The sequence below is a fragment of the Myotis myotis genome, unplaced genomic scaffold (assembly GCF_014108235.1).
Source record: "Myotis myotis isolate mMyoMyo1 unplaced genomic scaffold, mMyoMyo1.p scaffold_m19_p_19, whole genome shotgun sequence".
NCBI lineage: Eukaryota > Metazoa > Chordata > Mammalia > Chiroptera > Vespertilionidae > Myotis > Myotis myotis.
In genome coordinates, this window is record NW_023416323.1 from 27,057,533 (window position 1) to 27,076,721 (window position 19,189).

Consider the following 19,189-nt stretch of genomic DNA (forward strand, 5'->3'; position numbering starts at 1 on the left):
TTCTTTCCTAATAAGTATTTTTTCAAGATATCTGAACTTCCACAACTTTAACATCCCCATGTACCTGACTCCCAGATCTGTATTTCTTCAGCTCTAGTTCCACATTTCTAACTTTCTGGCAGACATCTTCAACTGGATACTTACTACACTTAAAAGGAAACACGGACCAAAACCTCTGAAAATCGGAGAAACCAAGATGGCGGCATAGGTAAACACCGGAAATTGCTGCCTTGCACAACCACTTCAAAAATACAACTAAAAGACAAAACGGACATCATCCAGAACCACAGGAAGGCTGGCTGAGTGGAAATTCTACAACTAGAAGGATAGAGAAAAGCATAATGAGACTCAGAGGAGGTGGGGAAGTAAAGTGCCGAGGTACGGAGGCACACATGGAAAGGGCTGGGAACAGAGGATGCGGTTGTCTTTTTCAATCGGGAGGGAGTCTCAAGCTCCTGACTGCTCTGAACTCCAGTTCTGGGCAAGTCTCTGGGGACCCAGACTCATACGGGAAGAAACTGGACTGTCTGGCATCAGTAGGAATTTGAGGGCGGCTTTCTCTCAGAGGTGCTTGCAGCGATTACCGTGGGACACTGAGACATGGGACCTCTTAGGATAGGACTGAGGATCTTCCATAGCTGTTTACTCCGCCCTGTTGATTCCCTGAGACCCCGCGCCACCCAAGCTGTGTGCAGAGGCTTTTGCATATGAAAGGCCTGGACCTTTGCAATCTGAAAATTACCTAACAAACTGCAGCTTGGTCAGAGAGACCCAGAACTTCCAAAAGAAGACTCAAGGTTTCACAGCAGCTTGCACTGCTTCACAGCTGGGCCTCATCTAGGCACCTCCAAATCCCAAACAAAGAAGAGGAATCTGCAGATCTCTCCATAGCTCGTTCTGGGTAGCCTCAGGCAGAGGCTAAATTAGCACCTCCTTAGAGATCCAAGAGCCAGTGTATCCAGTGGTCAGATTGGGACATCCAGATTACAACTCCTCAGATCCATAAGGGGCACAATCAGGGGGAAGACTCAGTGAGCACCAAAGCCCCACTGAAGCAAATCTTGCCCCAGAAGGGTGTCTCCAGCACAGAAGTTCCCCCACTGTAGACACAGCTGATTCTCACAGCCAATTGGCCTGGAGGTAAATTCCTCCCAGTGATATCTACAACAATCAAGGCTTAACTACAACAAGACTGTGCACAAAGCCCACAAGGGGGTGCACCAAGAGTGTTTACCTCAGGTAATTGGGGAGGCTGAGCCACTGGGCCCTATAGGACACCTAGCACAGAAAGCCACTCTATCAACACAGCAAAGCATAAAAAGTGCAGAGATAATGAAACAGGTCACAAATGACAGAAATGGAGGAAAGCAAACTACTGGATATAGAGTTCAAAACCACACTTTTAAGGTTTTTCAAGAATTTTCTAGAAACCACCGATAAACTTAATGAGACCCTCAAGAAATCTAATGAGACCCTCGAGGTTGTGATAAAGGACCAACTAGAAATTAAGCATACACTGACTGAAATAAAGAATATTATACAGACCCCCAACAGCAGACTAGAGGACTGCAAGAATCAAGTCAAAGATTTGAAATACGAAGAAGCAAAAAACACCCAACCGGAAAAGCAAAATGAAAAAAAGAATCCAAAAATATGAAGAGAGTATAAGGAGCCTCTGGGACAGCTTCAAGCGTACCAACATCAGAATTATCGGGGTGCCAGAAGATGAGAGAGAGCAAGATACTTAAAACCTATTTGAAGAAATAATGCCAGAAAACTTCCCCTACCTGGTGAAAGAAATAGACTTACAAGTCCAGGAAGCGAAGAGAACCCCAAGCAAAAGGAATCCAAAGAGGACCACACCAAGGCACATCATAATTAAAATGCCAAGAGCAAAAGACAAAGAGAGAATCTTAAAAGCAGCAAGAGAAAGAAACTCAGTTACTTACAAGGGAGTACCCATACGACTCTCAGCTGATTTCTCAACAGAAACTATGCAGGCCAGAAGGGAGTGGCAAGAAATATTCAAAGTGATGAATAGCAAGAACCTACAACCTAGATTACTTTATCCAGCAAAGCTATCATTCAGAATTGAAGGTCAGATAAAGAGCTTCACAGATAAGAAAAAGCTAAAGGAGTTCATCACCACTAAACCAGTATTATATGAAATGCTGAAAGGTATCCTTTAAGAAGAGGAAGAAGAAGAAAAAGGTAAAGATACAAACTATGAACAACAAGTACACATCTATCAACAAGTGAATCTTAAAAAATCAAGTGAATAAATAATCTGATGAACAGAATGAGCTGGTGAATATAACAGAAACAGGGGCATAGAAAGGGAGTGGACTGACTATTCTCAGGGGGGAAGGGGGTGTGGGGGGTGCGGGAAGAGACTGAACAAAAATCGTACACCTATGGATGAGGACAGTGGGGGGGGGCAAATGGGTGGAGGGGAGCTCTGGCGGGGCAAAGAGGAACAACTGGAATAATCTGAATAATAAAGATTTAATTTTTTTTTTTTATTGCTTAAAGTATTACAAAGAGTATTACATATGTCTCCTTTTTTTCCCCCCGCCCTTGACAATCCCCTGGCCTCCCCTACCCCCCAGTGTCTTATGTCCATTGGTTATGCTTATATGCATGCATACAAGTCCTTTGGTTGATCTCTTACCCACCCCCCTCCTGCCCTTCCACCCTCCCCGGCCTTCCTGCTGTAGTTTGACAATCTGTTCGAGGCAGCTCTGCCTCTATAACAGATTTAATTTAAAAAAAAAAAAAAGAAAGAAAGAAATTGGGTGTCACCACAACATGAAGAACTGTATTAAAGGGTCGCGGCATTAAGAAGGTTGAGAACCACTGCTCAAGAGGCAGCTTCATCTCTGATGTTCTCTTCCCCAACTCCCTTTTTCAAACAACCATCAATTCTTACTGATTATTCCTTCAAAAAGTCTCGTATGTGAACGATTTCTTCCCATTACCCAGTTCAGACCCCTATTAGTGCACATCTGAATTATTATCACACTGCAGCCTGATTCATCTTTCTCTGGCTCACTTGGATCCCATCACTTCCTGCTACTTTCTGCCAAATGAAGGCAACATTCTGATATTGCTCTTAAAGCCCAAAATAATCTGGACTCAAATTATCTGTGATTCACAGAACATACCTTGAGATGTCTAGTCTCTCATCCCATGTCCTCCTTTTCCTTTCTGCTTACAGAAATTCTGTCAATTTTTTAAAGAACCAACCTAAATTCTACTTCTTCATAAACACTTCTCTGATTCTAGAGATCTTCCTCACTTTTCAGAGAATAATGATAGGGAACTTGTCTATCAACTATCAAAATATATCGTAAGGGCATATTAAGAACAGTTTTGGTATTAACATAAGACAAATAGATCAACGTTAACTGGATAGAGTCCAAATATAAACCCTGCCTGTATGGGAATCCATCTAAATATATATAAGCCTAAGCAACTGATCAACCGTTTGACCATTCGACCAGTAGCTGTGACACGCACTGACAACCAAAGGGCAGATGCTCAACGCACAGGCATGGAAACATGGAACAGACTGATAAATCTCAGAGGGAAGCGGGAAGGATGGGAAAGTCTTAAGATCTTATAAGCATACTAGAGACCCAGTACACAGATTCATGCACCAGTCGGGTCCCTTGGCCTGGCTTGTGAAAATCAGCTGAAACCGGCAGTCCAACATCCCCCAAGGGGTCCCAGATTGCAAGAGAAAGCAGGCCAGGCTGAGGAACCCCACCAGTGCACGAATCGTGCACTGGGCCTCAAGTTTAATAATAATAATAAGGTGATATTTCAAATCAGTAGGAAAAGGGTGACCTATTCTATAAATGTTAGGACAACTGGCAATCTATTCATAGAGAAAAAAGGAAATTTAAATCCCTACTCATATTTAACACTTTAAAAGTACTGGAAAAAATATAGAATATGTTTATGACCTATTATAGAATAGGGAAGAGATATAAATGCATAAAGGAAAAGACTGATTAAAATTTCCATACAATAAAAAACAGTAAACAAAATTAAAAGACAAGTTATAGGCTGGGGGAAAAGTTTGCCTCAGACATGGTATCCAAAGGATGCATATTCAGAATATATACACAAGTCCTTTAGATCAACATAAAAAATGACAACAGAAATTTGCACAGAAGTATCAAAGGAGAAGAAATGCAAAGATCCAATGAAAATATAAAACAACATTCAACTATGCCAGTAACCAGGGAAAATAAAAATTGAAAAAACACTGAGACCATTTTTTATTAGGTTAGTAAAAAATTTAAATGCTAATAATATTAAAAAGAGATATTGTGGGCAAAGGTGTAATTTGACATACTGATGGCATATAGGTTTGTTCTGCTGTACTAACAATTACTGTGTGTTTTTTTGTTTGTTTTTGGTTTTTGTGTGTGTGTGTGTGTTTATCAATTAATTGTAGGCGCCACTGCACTCGGACCAGCCAACAATTAATGTTTTAAATGCAACTATCTTATGACCCAATAATTTCATGTTCCTTGAAGAAACAAGGTGCACAAAAAGGCAATTGTGCTACAAAAAAAGCAATGTTACTACAATGATGTAATAGTAAAAAACTGGAAACAATGTAAACGTCCATCACTAAGGAAATGGTTATAATACATACAATATTCAATACTATGAAACTTAAAGAAATGAATATAGAAGACAGCTAAGGAAAAATCTCTAAAACATATTGTTGCCTGCATCACTAAGACCAATACCAAATGATAATATTTATGTAAATAAAATATATTTCTAAGAATACACATTCATAGGAATAAAATTTAAAAAATTCTGAACAGGTATATACCAAATTGGTAGTAGTGATTATCTATTAAGCAGTGAATGGGCTTGGGAGGTGATTATAAGAAATTAAAACACTATTTATAATAATAAAAGTGTAATATGCTAATTAGACCAGATGACCATCTGGGACCACACTATGACACCCACTGGCGCCAGGCCAGCCAAAGCAAGTGCGATGCAACTGGTCGGGGGCTCGGCCATCGCCCCATCACCAGGCCTCTACTGAGATAATAAATATTTATTATCATTTTAAGTCACTAAGCTTTGAGGCAATTTGCTACATAGCCAATTACACTTTATCTATAGATATATGTTTACCTTTTGTAAATACATATATTGCCTTTTAACAAATAATGTGTTTTTAAAACCTCTTGCCCAAACATAATTTACTCATTCAAATTATATTAAAGCATGGTTTCATCAAGATTCTGACAAAGGTAAAAAATAATTATTAAGTCAGCAAAACACGTTTTGTTTAAAAGAGCAAAAATAAAAAGGAAATATATTTTTGGCTAATTCTTCTAAGTCTTCCGTTAACCACCACCCCTTGTTGATGTCGTTTAACTACATTAGTTCATTGGCTTAAAAACAGATTTTAATGAAATACTTTTTTAAAAAATATATTTTATTGATTTTTTACAGAGAGAAGGGAGAGAGATAGAGAGTTAGAAACATCGATGAGAGAGAAACATCGATCAGCTGCCTCCTGCACATCCCCCACTGGGGAAGTGCCCGCAACCCAGGTACATGCCCTCGACCGGAATCGAACCTGGGACCCCCAAGTCCACAGGCCGACGCTCTATCCACTGAGCCAAACCGGTTTCGGCTGAAATACTTTTTAAAAGCTGAAGACAGACAGAGGCATAAATGATCCACTGAAAAGCAGTTAGCATAGTCACAAAGCCACTGATAAGTTCTTACCACCATAAAAGCGAAGCATGCAGCCGAGGTCGGGATTTGCTGCCTCCTCCTGTACGCGCACAGGGTCGTCATAGCCCAGCCTGGATAAGTAATCATAAACTATCTGAAGAGGTCGTTCGGTGGGTTCCAGTCTCCTGCTTGCACAATTCAAAAGAAAAATATTTAGTAACTAATAAAAATGCTTCATCTCATTTTTTAAATCTTTTATTATGTTTTAGATGTTCAGTTCTATATCAAGATCTTCTTTAATATCATATAATCTAAGTAAGCGGTACTGAAAGTTTTTGGTCCCATTATCCCTCTGTGGTCTTTGAGGACCCCAAAGAGCTTTTGTTTACATAGGGGTTGATATCTACTGAATTAAAAACTAAAATTAAGAATTTCCAAACTTTTGTTTATTCGTTTCCTGATTTTTTGTTTATTCTTTTTTTTTTTTAATGCTACCATGCAACAAAACTTTTATTAACATTTTGAACAGATTCAGTTATTACTGAACTGGTAATTTCTAAACTTAAATTGGGGCAAATGGCTAGAATGCAGAGTAGTGCCATCACTGGCACTATGAATGCAAAACTGAAGAATTAGCAGCCACCCCATTTATTCATTTTTAAGCAACAATAATAAACCAATGATGTTAACATAAATAATATTCTTTGAAAAATATCTTTTCCAAAATGAATCAACTCTGGAGAAAAGAATAGCACTGTTTCACATTTTTGTAAATTGCTAATTAAATAGAAAGCAGCTAGATTCTCAGATCTGCTTCTAAAGTCAATCTGCTATGGTAACATGCTATTTACCCTCTCTAGAACTCTTCTGTACATGCATGAGAGACTGAAAGTAAAAAAAGAAAATCAATGTCTTATTATTATTATGAAATAGTTTTGACCTCACAGATCTCTTCAAAGAGTCTCAGGGACCCCTACAAGGTCCATTAAGAACCTCTGGTCCAAACTTAAAGGCGGCAAATTTACGAGATATAAAAGATTATACATGGTCATATCTGATTTCACATAAGCTACACACACAATTAGAGCTGCAGACTTTGGATTGCCTACTATTTTCCAGGAACTTTGTATTTCCATTGGCTTCATAGTCACTTCTTCCAAAAAAATTAGGAATAAAATGGCCCAATAAGTCCCCAGAAATCATTATACTGCATGATCCTGACTGAAAGCTAAAATAAAATCAGAATGTCGAGTAACCATTCGTGGCTCCTGGTGACACAGCATATTTTAAATCACATAGACTTAAAATACTTAAAAATATTTAAAAAACAAAATTATCAATATGTATTTTTATGGCCAGGGCTACAACAGTAATAAAAACAAACAACTCTTTTACAATTCTTTTATAAGAAAACAAAAAGTCAGAAATACAGTGGCTAAGAGTATAGGCTCCAAAAGTCAGTTCTGCCACTTAACTACATGCCCTTAGACAAGCTGTTTAATCTCATTGTCTTAAATTCTTCATCAGTCTAATGGAAATAACAACAGTACCTAACTCATGCAGTTGTTTTTAAATTTATTTACTTACAACAAGATATTACACAGTATGTAAAGTACAGTACTTAGAAAAATATCTTGTATGTAGTAGTGTTCAATAGCATATCAACAATTAATATTTAAAAAATCTTTGGACTGGAACCAAATTTTACTTAGAATAAAAACAGAATATTCCCCACCTGAAAGAAACAAAAAACAGGTGTAGGAAAGTCTATGTATACTCAAACGGTTTTGAAGAACCTTAGTCTTTATGTCTTAAAAGGATTCTGTTTAGAAAACTTAAGAATTGTATTAATTAGAAGCAACACAATACACCTCCCCAATCATGGCAAAAATATATGAAGGACAACTGTTTTGTGGTTAAAGAACTAGGAAATACTGTTGCCAGTAAGATTTAAGTAACAACATGAATGCTACAAAGCTGAAGGTGAAGAAATGCATCAAAATGACAACTGAGGAAGGAGCCCAGCCACAGGGGCGCAGTGGCTGAGCATTGACCTTTGACCCAGGAGGTCACTGTTCCGTTCTCTGTCAGGGCACATGCCCAGGTTGTGGGCTCAATTTCTAGCAGGGAGTGTGCAGGAGGCAGCCAATCAATGATTCTCTCTCATCATTGATGTTTCTATCTCTCTCTCCTTCTCTTCCCCTCTGAAATCAATAAAAACATACTTTTTAGAAAATGATAATTGAGTAGTGGAAATCATACTGATGAGCACAAGAAAATAAACTAAACTAAGGCTAAAATAAATAAGATAAAATAAAACAATCACCTGGCCCCTCTGACTGCTCAGTTCAGACTTTTATTTTCTATAAACTCGGAACTACTACATGGAGAATGACCAAAGAATTAAAAGCCTACGAAGACCAATAAATGTTGAATTTAATCGAAACAAAAAATAATCTTTTCAGGATAAACACATCAATTACAATTAATCTCTAGTCAGATGAAATAAAAATTCACCAAGGGCTATGACAGTAGTAGGCATTTTCTCCACACAGTGGTAGAATTCTTCTAAGAAAGATGCATTTTAAGAGGGACTTCTAATAAACTGTCTCCTGGAAAAGTCAATTAGCCATGTAATATGAAAACCGACTGAAGGATTAACTTGAAGACAAAGAATCCAAGGGCGTAAAGAGCTATCTATATCTTCCAGTGTCAAAAGGAATTAGATTTACTCTGTATTGCTCCAAAGAATGGAACTAGGAAGAATGAGAAGTTGTTGCACAGGTAAACGAGTTAAAAATGAGGAAGAATATTGGAGCTGTCCATAATGAAACAGACTGCCTCTCAAAATAGCTCACAGAGCTAGGAAGCCATCTGTCACCAATATTTTAAAAGACTCCTTAAGAATCACATTGGGCCAGCTCATCTTTAAGGTCTTTTAGAACTCAAGCGTCTATTCCATTCCCAGGATATCTTCCTAATATAACCCTGCTATTATTTTTGGATACAGAGTTTCATGTACTTAAATATCAAAATTCCATATAATGATCACATATTCAGGACCAAGAAATAATACTTTCAGGTTAAATCTCACTAGCTCAATTTTTCAACTTCTCTCTAGAAAATCCAAGGGAAATGGAAACATCCTAATTCTAATATTCAAATGATCAAATTTCCTTTCCTAAAAAGGCTCTGTAGATTGATGTATTATAGAACTATACATCTGAAACCTATAATTTTATTAACCAATGTCACCCAATAAATTCAGTAAAAAATAAAATTTAAAAAAAGGCTCTGTTGATTTTGAAACCTCTCTATATTATAATTTCCACCTAAAGAAAGTATTTTCTTTGGTGGGAGAAAAAAAAATCAAAAGGATCTCCACATCTGCTCTTACTAATTTAGCATAAATGAGTAAACAAGAAATATTTCAAGAACAGCAAAAACAAGTAAAATGAGGGACTAATTCCATTTACTTATTAAACTCATCTGCTTAAAAGAGTAGAGAGTAAGGGGGAGGGAAATGCTGTAATATGCTTACAGATCAATTTTGTGTTTCAAAGTTCCAAAAGTTTAACAGGCTGGTAATCAGCTATTGTTAAAACTCTCACATATCAAAGGAAAATTATACACGGTACTGTTAAACAGGTGTAGGAGAGAGTAATGTTGGCAATGAAAGGATCACAACACTCAGCATTTGAAATATTCTAACTTGCTTTAAAGAAAGACAGTAAGACTACTGAAATAGTCTTAGTTTGCTTCTAAGGTTTCTAGGAGCTACCATGTCCTTGTGAATCTGAATATATATGCATATGGTTATTTCTCAACCAATACAGTAATGCTATCAACACTGGTTTATAGTTCTTAACTAATAGTAGCCAACAGTTATTTTAAATAGTAGTATCCACAATTAAGAGAGGAATAAATTTCATTCCAACTAACATTTCACAAGAATTTTTAGTTAAGACCCTAGCCCAGTGGTCGGCCCCTTGAGTGTGGCTCTTCCACAAAATACCACGTGCGGACATGCACGTACAGTGCAATTGAAACTTCGTGGCCACACTCAAGGGGCCAAAGAGCCACATGTGGCTTGCGAGCCGCAGTTTGCTGACCACTGACCTAGCCAGTTTGGCTCAGTGATTGGAATGTTAGCCTGAGGTGTGAAGGGTCTCGGGTTTCATTCTGGTTAAGGGCACATACCTCGGTTGCAGGCTTGATCCCTGACCCCAACCAGGCCGAGTGTGGGAAGGCAACCAATCAATGTGTCTCTCTAGCACAGTGATAGCGAACCTTTTTGGGCTCAGCGTGTCAGCATTTTGAAAAACCCTAACTTAACTCTGGTGCCGTGTCACATATAGAAATTTTTTGATATTTGCAACCATAGTAAAACAAAGACTTATATTTTTGATATTTATTTTATACATTTAAATGCCATTTAACAAAGAAAAATCAACCAAAAAAATGAGTTCGCGTGTCACCTCTGACACGCGTGTCATAGGTTCGCCATCACTGCTCTAGCATAAGTGTTTCTCTCTCTTTCTCTCCTACCCTTCCCCTCTCTCTAAGAAATCAATGGGAAAAATAACCTCAGGTGAGGGTTAACAAGAACAAAAAACTGTTATTAATAATAGTGAGAGGCAAAAGTTCATATTATTGAAATCCAAGAAAGGGAATAATACAGTATATCAATGACCCTAACAAAACAGTGCAGTGCTCTCAACATCAAATTCAGACTAAAACTCAATCCCTGGCCACCTATAAAGTAAAATCTGCAAATGTTAAGATCAGCAATATAGATTAATAAGACAAACAGCAACAATAAGGATACTTCAATGTCTACTCCATGACTGACAATAGGCTAGAAGTGTTTTACATTTTACAAGGCTATGCCTATTTTGCAAAAAAGAAAAATGTGGCTGAGAGAGTCACATAATTACTACATAATGGTATCAAGGCTTCCACCTGTGCTGGTTTCATTACAAAACCTACCTTCTTTTAGGCAAACCACATTATTTTACATAGTTAAAATAATTTACACAGAAGAGAATGCAAAGCACTTCATATGTTAACTTATACCAAAGAACCTAAAAACTTGTTTTAAATTACTGTGTTCCATTAAGTCTAATACACTATTATTTGAAAAATACGCTGTTTTTGTCCTGGCTTGTATAGTTCAGTGGGTTGGAGGATCGTCCCATATACCAAAAGGTTTTGGGTTTGATTTCCAGTCAGGGCACATACTTAGGTCACAGGTTCAATACCCGGTCGGGGCATATAGGAAAGGCAACCAATTGATGTTCTCTCTTACATTGATGTTTTTATCTTTTTTTCTCTCTCCCTAAAATCAGTAAGTATATCCTCGGGTGAGGATTATATATATGCTATTTTTTATGCATCACTGTTGTACAATAAAGAATCTTAGTAGTGTTTGTCCCTGGTACCTGGGAGGTAGATTCTAAATCCTTGGAATTTCCTGAGTAATGGGAGTGTTTTATTCATGAGCCCCTTGCATCACCCCTGAGTTTACGCTAAGAGATATGATGACTCAGGACAGGGGCTGGTCACCAGAAAGAGGATTTGGTTGGAACTAGGAGCCAGCCTGTCTTGGGGGAGGAGTGAGGGCTGGAAGGTGAGTTCCAAGTACATGATCATTCAAGTTTACCCAATAAAAACTGTATCAAAGTTCCATGGAGATTCCTGGTGAGTGAACACATTAATGTCCTAGGGATGGTGACATGGGAGTTGGGAAATAAGTTCTACCTTCAGGGCGCTTATGTGTCTGTCTCTTCATTTGGCTGGATGGGTCCTGATTTGTATCCTTTCTACTAAAACTGTAATTGTAAGTGTATGCTGTCTTGCGTTCTGAGTCGTTCTAGTGAATTACTGAACTTGAAGGGACCAAGGTAACCTCCTAACTTGTATCCAGTAGGTCAGAAATGTGGCCAGCATGTGCAGTAAGGGCAATCTTTTTGGGGACTATGCCCTTTAACTTATGAAGTCTTTGAAAACTCTGGTAGTTAGTGTCAGAATTGTATTGTAGTAAACTAGATGGTACTGTAATAATCATTAATAAAATAAAAACGCTGCCAATTAAATTATGACCCACCAACAACTCTAAAACATAAGCTGATTTCATAAGTATTAAAATATAAAAACAAAAAGAATTTAAATAAAAACAAATTAATGTATAACACATTCTTTTGTTGTTGTTGTTAATCCTCACCCCAGGATATGTTTACTACGGACATTTTAGAGAGTGGAAGGGAGCAACGGGATGAGAAAAAGAGAGAGGGTGGGGGTGGGGGGAGAGAAACATCAATGTCAGGGAGACACATCCATTTGTTGCTTCCAACACATACCCTGACCAGGGCCAGGGATCGAACCTACAACTGAAATATGTGCTCTTGACTGGGAATCAAACCCGAGACCCTCCGATACCCCGGCTGATGCTCTAACCACTGACCAATGCTGGTTAGAACTATAAGACATTCCTTGAAAGTTTTAAAACAGTATAGAAATATGAAGCACAAAACAAAAATAATCTTTTTCCTTCTTCAGTGATAATTCATTCAGAACCTACTCTTTTTTTTTTTTTTAATCCTCACCAGAGAATATTTTCCCATTGATTTTTAGAGAGTGGAAGGGAGAGGAAAAGATAGAAATATCAATGTGAGAGAAACACATCCATTGGTTGCCTCCTGCACGCACCCCGACCAGGGCCCCGGCCGGGAGAAGCCTGTAACCGAGGTACATGCCCTTGATCTGAATCGAATCCAGGACCCTTGGTCCACAGTCTGATGCTCTATCTGCTGAGCCAAACCAGCTAGGGCAGTATATATTCTTGATATAGTAGGCAGTTAGACATAAGCAGATTAAGAAGGATAGGTCAGGTACTGAAGGTCACCAGGAAGGAAAGCCCCAAATGCCTAGTAACTGGGAAAACAAGTATTGTTGATGGGACCTCTCCCCCAGGTGACCTTTCCTCCCTAGCAAATCGCTGGTCATGCAGTTTAAACCTCTGACCTTTCATATCACTGGTCATGCATTTGGGACTCTCCCTTAACCTTTCCTCCCCAGCACATTGCTCATCATTTGGTAGACTCCCTGAGAGGAGGAACAAGTGGCCGGAGAATAGTCTCATATGATTCCCATACAAGCCCTTACACCACTACTCCCTTAAGCCCTCAGGACAATGAGGCTCTGACCTGCAACAAATAATCCGAGAAACAAAGCCTTGGGACTGTTTGTGGTAGGCAGCTAGACAGATGTGAGAAGAGTAAGGAAGATGGGCCAGGTACGGAAAGCCCTGGGTGCCTAACAACTGGGAAAACAAGCTCTAGCTGGTTTGGCTCAGTGGATAGAGCATCAGCCTGCAGACTGAAGGGTCAGGGCACATGCCTGGGTTGTAGGCTCGATTCCCAGTGCGGGCGTGCAGGAGGCAGCCGATCAATGATTCTCTCATCATTGGTATTTCTCTCTCTCTCCTCCTTCCTCTCTGAAATCAATAAAAATAAAAATTAAAAATAAAAAACTGGGAAACCAAGAACTGGCCCCCCAGGGTGACCTTTCCTTCCCTAGCATCTCCCTGGTCATGCAGTTAGGACCCTCCCCTGACCTTTCCTCCCCTGGCATGTTGCTAGTCATGCTGGTTAGCCCCCTTAGAGGGGGCTGGAGAATAGCCCTTAAGCATTAAGCCCCCAGGACTTACTAGGTTCTGACCTGCATCAAATACATGTAAGCCTCAGTTGTGTTTTAGCTCCAGGCCCAGAAAAGCACCAAAATCAAACAAGCAATACCATGACTGACATCATGACCAATATATACATAATCAGAGGCCCGTTGCACGAAGTGATTCGTGCAATAGGCCTTCCCTTCCCCTGGCTGCCAGCACCGGTTTTCCTCCAGCACCCGGGACCCAGGCCTTTGCTCCAGACGAAGCCTTCAGTCTTCACTCCACCACTTCGCCCCTGCGTATGCAAATTAACCACCATCTTTGTTGGGTTAATTTGCATACTCTCCTGATTGGCTAGTGAGTGTAGCACGGAGGGATGGTTAATTTACATGTTTGTCTATTATTAGGTAAGCCTAGAGGCCCAGTGCACGAAATTCATGCACTGGGGTGTGGGGGTGGGGTGGAGCGGTCCCTCAGCCTGGCCTGCGCTCTCTTGTAGTCTGGGAGCCCTTGGAGAATGTCCAACTGCCATGGAGGCGGGAGAGGCTCCCTCCACCTCCCTCACCAGCCGTGAGCCCAGCTTCTGGCTGAGTGGCGCTCCCCCTGTGGGAGTGCACTGACCACCAGGGGGCAGCTCCTGCATTGAGCATCTGCCCTCTGGTGGTCAGTGTGCATCATAGCGACTGGTTGTTCTGCTGTCGAGCCAAAACCGGTTCTCAGACATCCCTCGAGGGGTCCTGGATTGTGAGAGGGGACAGGGCAGGCTGAGGGACCCCACCAGTGCACGATCAGGGTCCGGGAGGGATGGGAGGTTGGCCAGCCGGGGAGGGACTGTAGGAGAGCTCCTGGTGGTCAGTGCACGTCATAGTGAGGGGTTGAGCAGCCTTAGCATATCATTAGCATATTATGCTTTGATTGGCTGAACAACTGACCAGACGACTGGACACTTAGCATATTAGGCTTTTATTATATAGGATACCAGAAGCCAGATACATGAAATTCGTGCATGGTTGCAGTCCCTAGGCCTTGCCGGCAATTGAAGCGCAAGCTTATGCTGTGGAAGGGCAGGTCTCAGCTGACCTCTGGGCCCTGGGCAGCACCTGGGCCCCCAGGCTCCTGCGCACCCCCCTCTGCCTGAGTCAAGGCGCCCGAGTCCACACGTGGGGATGTGGTAAGCATGGTCGGATGCCAAGGGCCAGGGCACAGCATGGACCTCTGGGCTGCCCAGCAGCGCCAAATGAAAGCCAGGCAGGCAGCGTGTTCTCTCCCAGCCGGCCGGGCTCGCAAACTGGCTCCCGAGCAAACCAATGGGGAGCCCAATCAGCTCACCAGTGAGAGACTACGCGGGTGCGGGGTGGGCTCCTCATAGGCGCCCAGTACCTGAGCACGGGGCTTCCCCAGCACACGAGCCCTGGTGTCCTGGGGGAGGGTAGCAGGGGAAGTGAGAGCAAGCTCGGGAAACATCCTGCATTCTCACCACACCTCCGTCCCCATCACCCCTGCCCCTGGGTAGCCGGTAAGAGGTCGCAGCCCCCCGCCCAGGCGCCACATCACTGACACCCGCCATGTTCTGTGCCGCCCTCTGGTGGTCAGCGCACGTCATAGCAAGCGGTCAAAATCCTGGTCTCCCAGTCGAACTCCCGATCGACCAACCACCCGAGGGGGCAATTCACATATTAGGCTTTTATTGTACAGGATAGTAAACAAAATTTCAGTGACTTGTAAGAGGTCACCCAGCAAGTCACTGACATAAAAGGAAATAGAACTCAGGATCCCAAATTCCTAGGGCATTGTTTTCTGATACACATATTATTGTTTCTTAGGTTATCTTCAAAGGTAGTCTATCAAATACAGAAATCTTCGTCATTTTGATGACTAAGAATTAAAGCAAATATATCATCGTGAGCCAAAGGGCATTCCATTTTATCACATATGATCTTGTTACAACTTCCTAGACAGAAGGCAATGATTACACTAAGCTCCACTCGTGAGTCATTTTTCACTGAGGCAGTTCAATAAAAAAGACTGACCAACTATTACCATGTAAAAAGCAATGGACTGCGAGACAAGACACTGTGTTCCAACACAGCACCAGCACCAGGAAACTGCAGGAACGTGCTTACAGCCTGCCTCTCCGGGACTCTGTTTCACATCATAAAACGAAAGGACATGGTCTCAGTGATTACCCCTTGGGAAAATCACTGGCCTTCTGGTCAAGGCAAGTCTTTGTTGTATAAGACAGTCCCACACATTGAGGACATGAAGGCTCTTTGGCCCTTGTCCCCCAAATGCTGGTAACTCTCCCCAGTAGTTGTGACAACCAAAAAACCCTACCCCCATACATATTTCAAAATGTTAGAAAGGGTGGAGGGTGGAAGGGCTATTAGGTTAGGATAGACTTCCTTTCCCTAGAAAATGATGTCTCTCGGGCTCTCTCTTCAAGTGCTAAAATTCTACAAATTAGTAATCCTTCAATTTTACTCAGGTGACAAGTCCATGACTAAAAATGAGTACCAAAAGAAGGAAGTCATGGTTGATTTGGAAAACATATGATGCAACTTTAGTCCCAGTAATCTCATTTCTAGGACCAAGCCCAGGAAAATCAACAATGTAAACATTTATGGGCAAAGGTTTAGTTATCACAACACTAGTTCTAAGAGTCGAATAATTTGAAACAACCCAAATAGGTAACATTTATTGAGCACCTATTTGATGCCAGGCATCATTCTAAGTACTTTACTTCCTTGCTCCTCTAAGTGTAGCACATCACTAAAGAGCCTAATACAAAATTTCTGGCCCCACCCCAGACCTACTGAATCAGAATCTGTATGTTAGCAAGCTCCCCAGGTGACACTGGAGTTTAAGAAATACTACTCGCCCTAGCCAGTTTGGCTCAGTGGATAGAGCGTCGGCCTGTGGACTGAAGGGTCCCAGGTTCGATTCCAGTCAAAGGCATGTACCTGGGTTGCGGGCACATCCCCGGTGGGTTGCAGGAGGCAGCTGATCCATGTTTCTCTCTCATCGATGTTTCTAACTCTCTATTCCTCTCTGTGAAAAATCAATAAAATGTATTTTAAAAAGAAAAAAAAAAACACTACTTGATAAGTATTAATTCATTTAATCTTCATAACATGTATAATTTATCCTTAAGACAACTCTATAATGTAAATAATATCATTCTTCCTTTTACAGATTAGTAAACTAAGGCACAGAGCATTATGTAACTTACATAGTAACTCTCAGAGCCAGGATCTAAACCCATGCACTCTCATTCCAAAATCCAAGCTCAACCATTATTGCATATTATTTCTCAATTTTAAAACAGTATCTTCATAAAATGGAATATTCTGTAGCAATTAAAACTGCTTGGCCAGAAACTGCATTTGGTTAGAGCACTGTTCCAAAATGCCAAGGTTGTGGGTTCTATCCCCAGTCAAGGCACATATAAGAATCAACCAATGAAAGCATAAATAAGTAGAACAAAAAAAATCAATGTTTCTCTCTGTCTCTCTCTCCCTTCCTCTCTAAAATCAATAAATAAATTTTAAAATTTTTAAAACAACAAAAAACTGGTATCTAAGGAATTTTTAATGACACAAGAAAATTAATTGAAGCAGTAAATAAAATTAAATATATGGTATGGCCCTAAATATGTAATTTTTTAAAAAAAAATTTAATTGATTTCAAAGAGGAAGGGGAAGAAAGAAACATCAATGATGAAAGAGAATCATTGATTGGCTGCCTCCTGCACACTCCCCACAACCTGGAATCTAACCGTGACCTCCTGGTTTATAGGTTGATGCCAACCACTGAATTACACTGGCCAGGCTCAAATACAGTATGTAATTTTTAAAAGTTATACACACCCTCACTTTCAAAAAAATCTGGGGAAAAAATGTTACCATGGGTAGGCAATATATGGGATCTGGTGTCAGAATGCCAGAGTTCAAATTCCAGCTCTACCACTTATATATAGCCCAGTGATCTTAGGTGACCTTTCTAAACCTCATTTTCCTCATCTATAAAATGTGAATTTAAAAAATATATATATATATATAATATTTTTATTGATTTTTTACAGAGAGGAAGGGAGAGGGATAGTTAGAAACATCAATGAAAGAGAAACATCGATCAGTTGCCTCCTGCACACCCTCTATGGGGATGTGCCCACAACCGAGGTACATGCCCTTGACCAGAATCGAACCTGGGACTCTCCACTGAGAGAGATTTACCTCTCTCGCTCTATCCACTGAGCCAAAATGTGTATTATATTTACCTCACGAGACTGTTGTAAGGATTAAATGACATTATCTACAATCATTAACCATTAAAAATTATTTCTCTTTACACTTTTTCATTTTTTCTAAAATTTCTACAATGAATACCTATTACACTTCAGGAAGCAACAAAAAATGGTCCATTATGAAGAAAGTACCTTTTCCTCTAATTAGATAATGTAAGACTGAACTCAAGCAATTAACCGTTGAATAAGGCAGTTAAAAGTGATCTTTACTTTTTTTATATATTTTTATTGATTTTTTACAGAGAGGAAGGGAGAGGGATAGAAAGTTAGAAACATCGATGAGAGAGAAACATCCATCAGCTGCCTCCTGCACACCCCCTACTGGGGATGTGCCCACAACCAAGGTACATGCCCTTGACTGGAATCGAACCCGGGACCCTTCGGTTGCTCTATCCACTGAGCCAAACCAGTCAAGGCTAAAAGTGATCTTTAAATAAGTATGATTAAATAGTGAAACTGAGTAAGGGACACCATGCCAGTTTCTCCCTGGGAGGGCCTCTACTCAGAACAAAGTCCACCATCAATCTTGAATGATTTAGGCCAGGGGTCCTCAAACTACGGCCCACGGGCCACATGCAAATACAAATATTGTATTTGTTCCCGTTTTGTTTTTTTACTTCAAAATAAGATATGTGCAGTGTGCATAGGAATTTGTTCATAGTTTTTTTTAAACTATAGTCCGGCTCTCCAATGGTCTGAGGGACAGTGAACTGGCCCCCTGTTTAAAAAGTTTGAGGACCCCTGATTTAGGCCATTCCAACTGCCTGCAGTACCTCCCTGACCTTGAACAGGTTGCCTGACCTCTCATAAAGCCTCAATTTTCCTCATTTGAAAGGAATGATATATTACCTCCCTTGGAGTTGTGAGGATTTAATGAAAAAATGTGTAAAGTAAACACACTGACAGCAAAAGAAAGCACTTAATGTCAGCTAAAATCTATCATCATCATCATTCTTTGGCTGAATGAGACATCTTGAGCTTCTACTTCAGCAATGAAAATACATTCATTTTTTTCAAACCACAGTTCAATAGTGTTTTCATTATTTTCCAATCAATTATATCTTCAATAATTATAAAATTATCAAGGCCACAAGGCTAAAAAGGGGCAAACTCTCCACTGTAAGTAGTTTAGATTCACAAAAGTAAATTACATCACATTTGGATTCCTCTTTTTCCTACTTTTTTCTTTTCTTTATTGATTAAGATATTACATATGTGTCCTTATCCCTCATTGTCCCCTCACCCCCACCCCCGCTCATGCCCTCACCCCGCTGTTGTCTGTATCCATTGGTTAGGCTTATATGCACGAATACAAGTCCTTTGGTTGATCTCTCCCCCTTACCCTCACCCTTTCCTGCCTTCCCTCTGAGGTTTATAATGAACAACATAAACTGATGAACAAAAACAAATCCAGAGATAGAGAAGCATCCATCAGACCGTCACATTTGGATTCTTAATTAACTAGTAAGCCAATTCAAGTGGGGTTTCCTCTA

General features: G+C 40.3%; 1 protein-coding gene across 5 annotated transcripts in view; it reads right to left on the reverse strand.

Moving 5' to 3' along the window:
• Positions 1 to 19,189, reverse strand: part of PHLPP2 (PH domain and leucine rich repeat protein phosphatase 2) — an 80,079-nt gene that overhangs the window by 45,532 nt on the left and 15,358 nt on the right. For 4 of the 5 annotated variants that reach the window (XM_036345763.1, XM_036345761.1, XM_036345762.1 and 1 more), the window contains one exon: positions 5,773 to 5,906. In XM_036345763.1, coding sequence (XP_036201656.1) covers positions 5,773 to 5,906 — 134 coding nt within the window. Of the gene's footprint in view, positions 1 to 5,772; positions 5,907 to 7,456; positions 7,555 to 19,189 lie in introns of those variants that run through there. The other variant, XM_036345765.1, reaches the window with a different exon arrangement.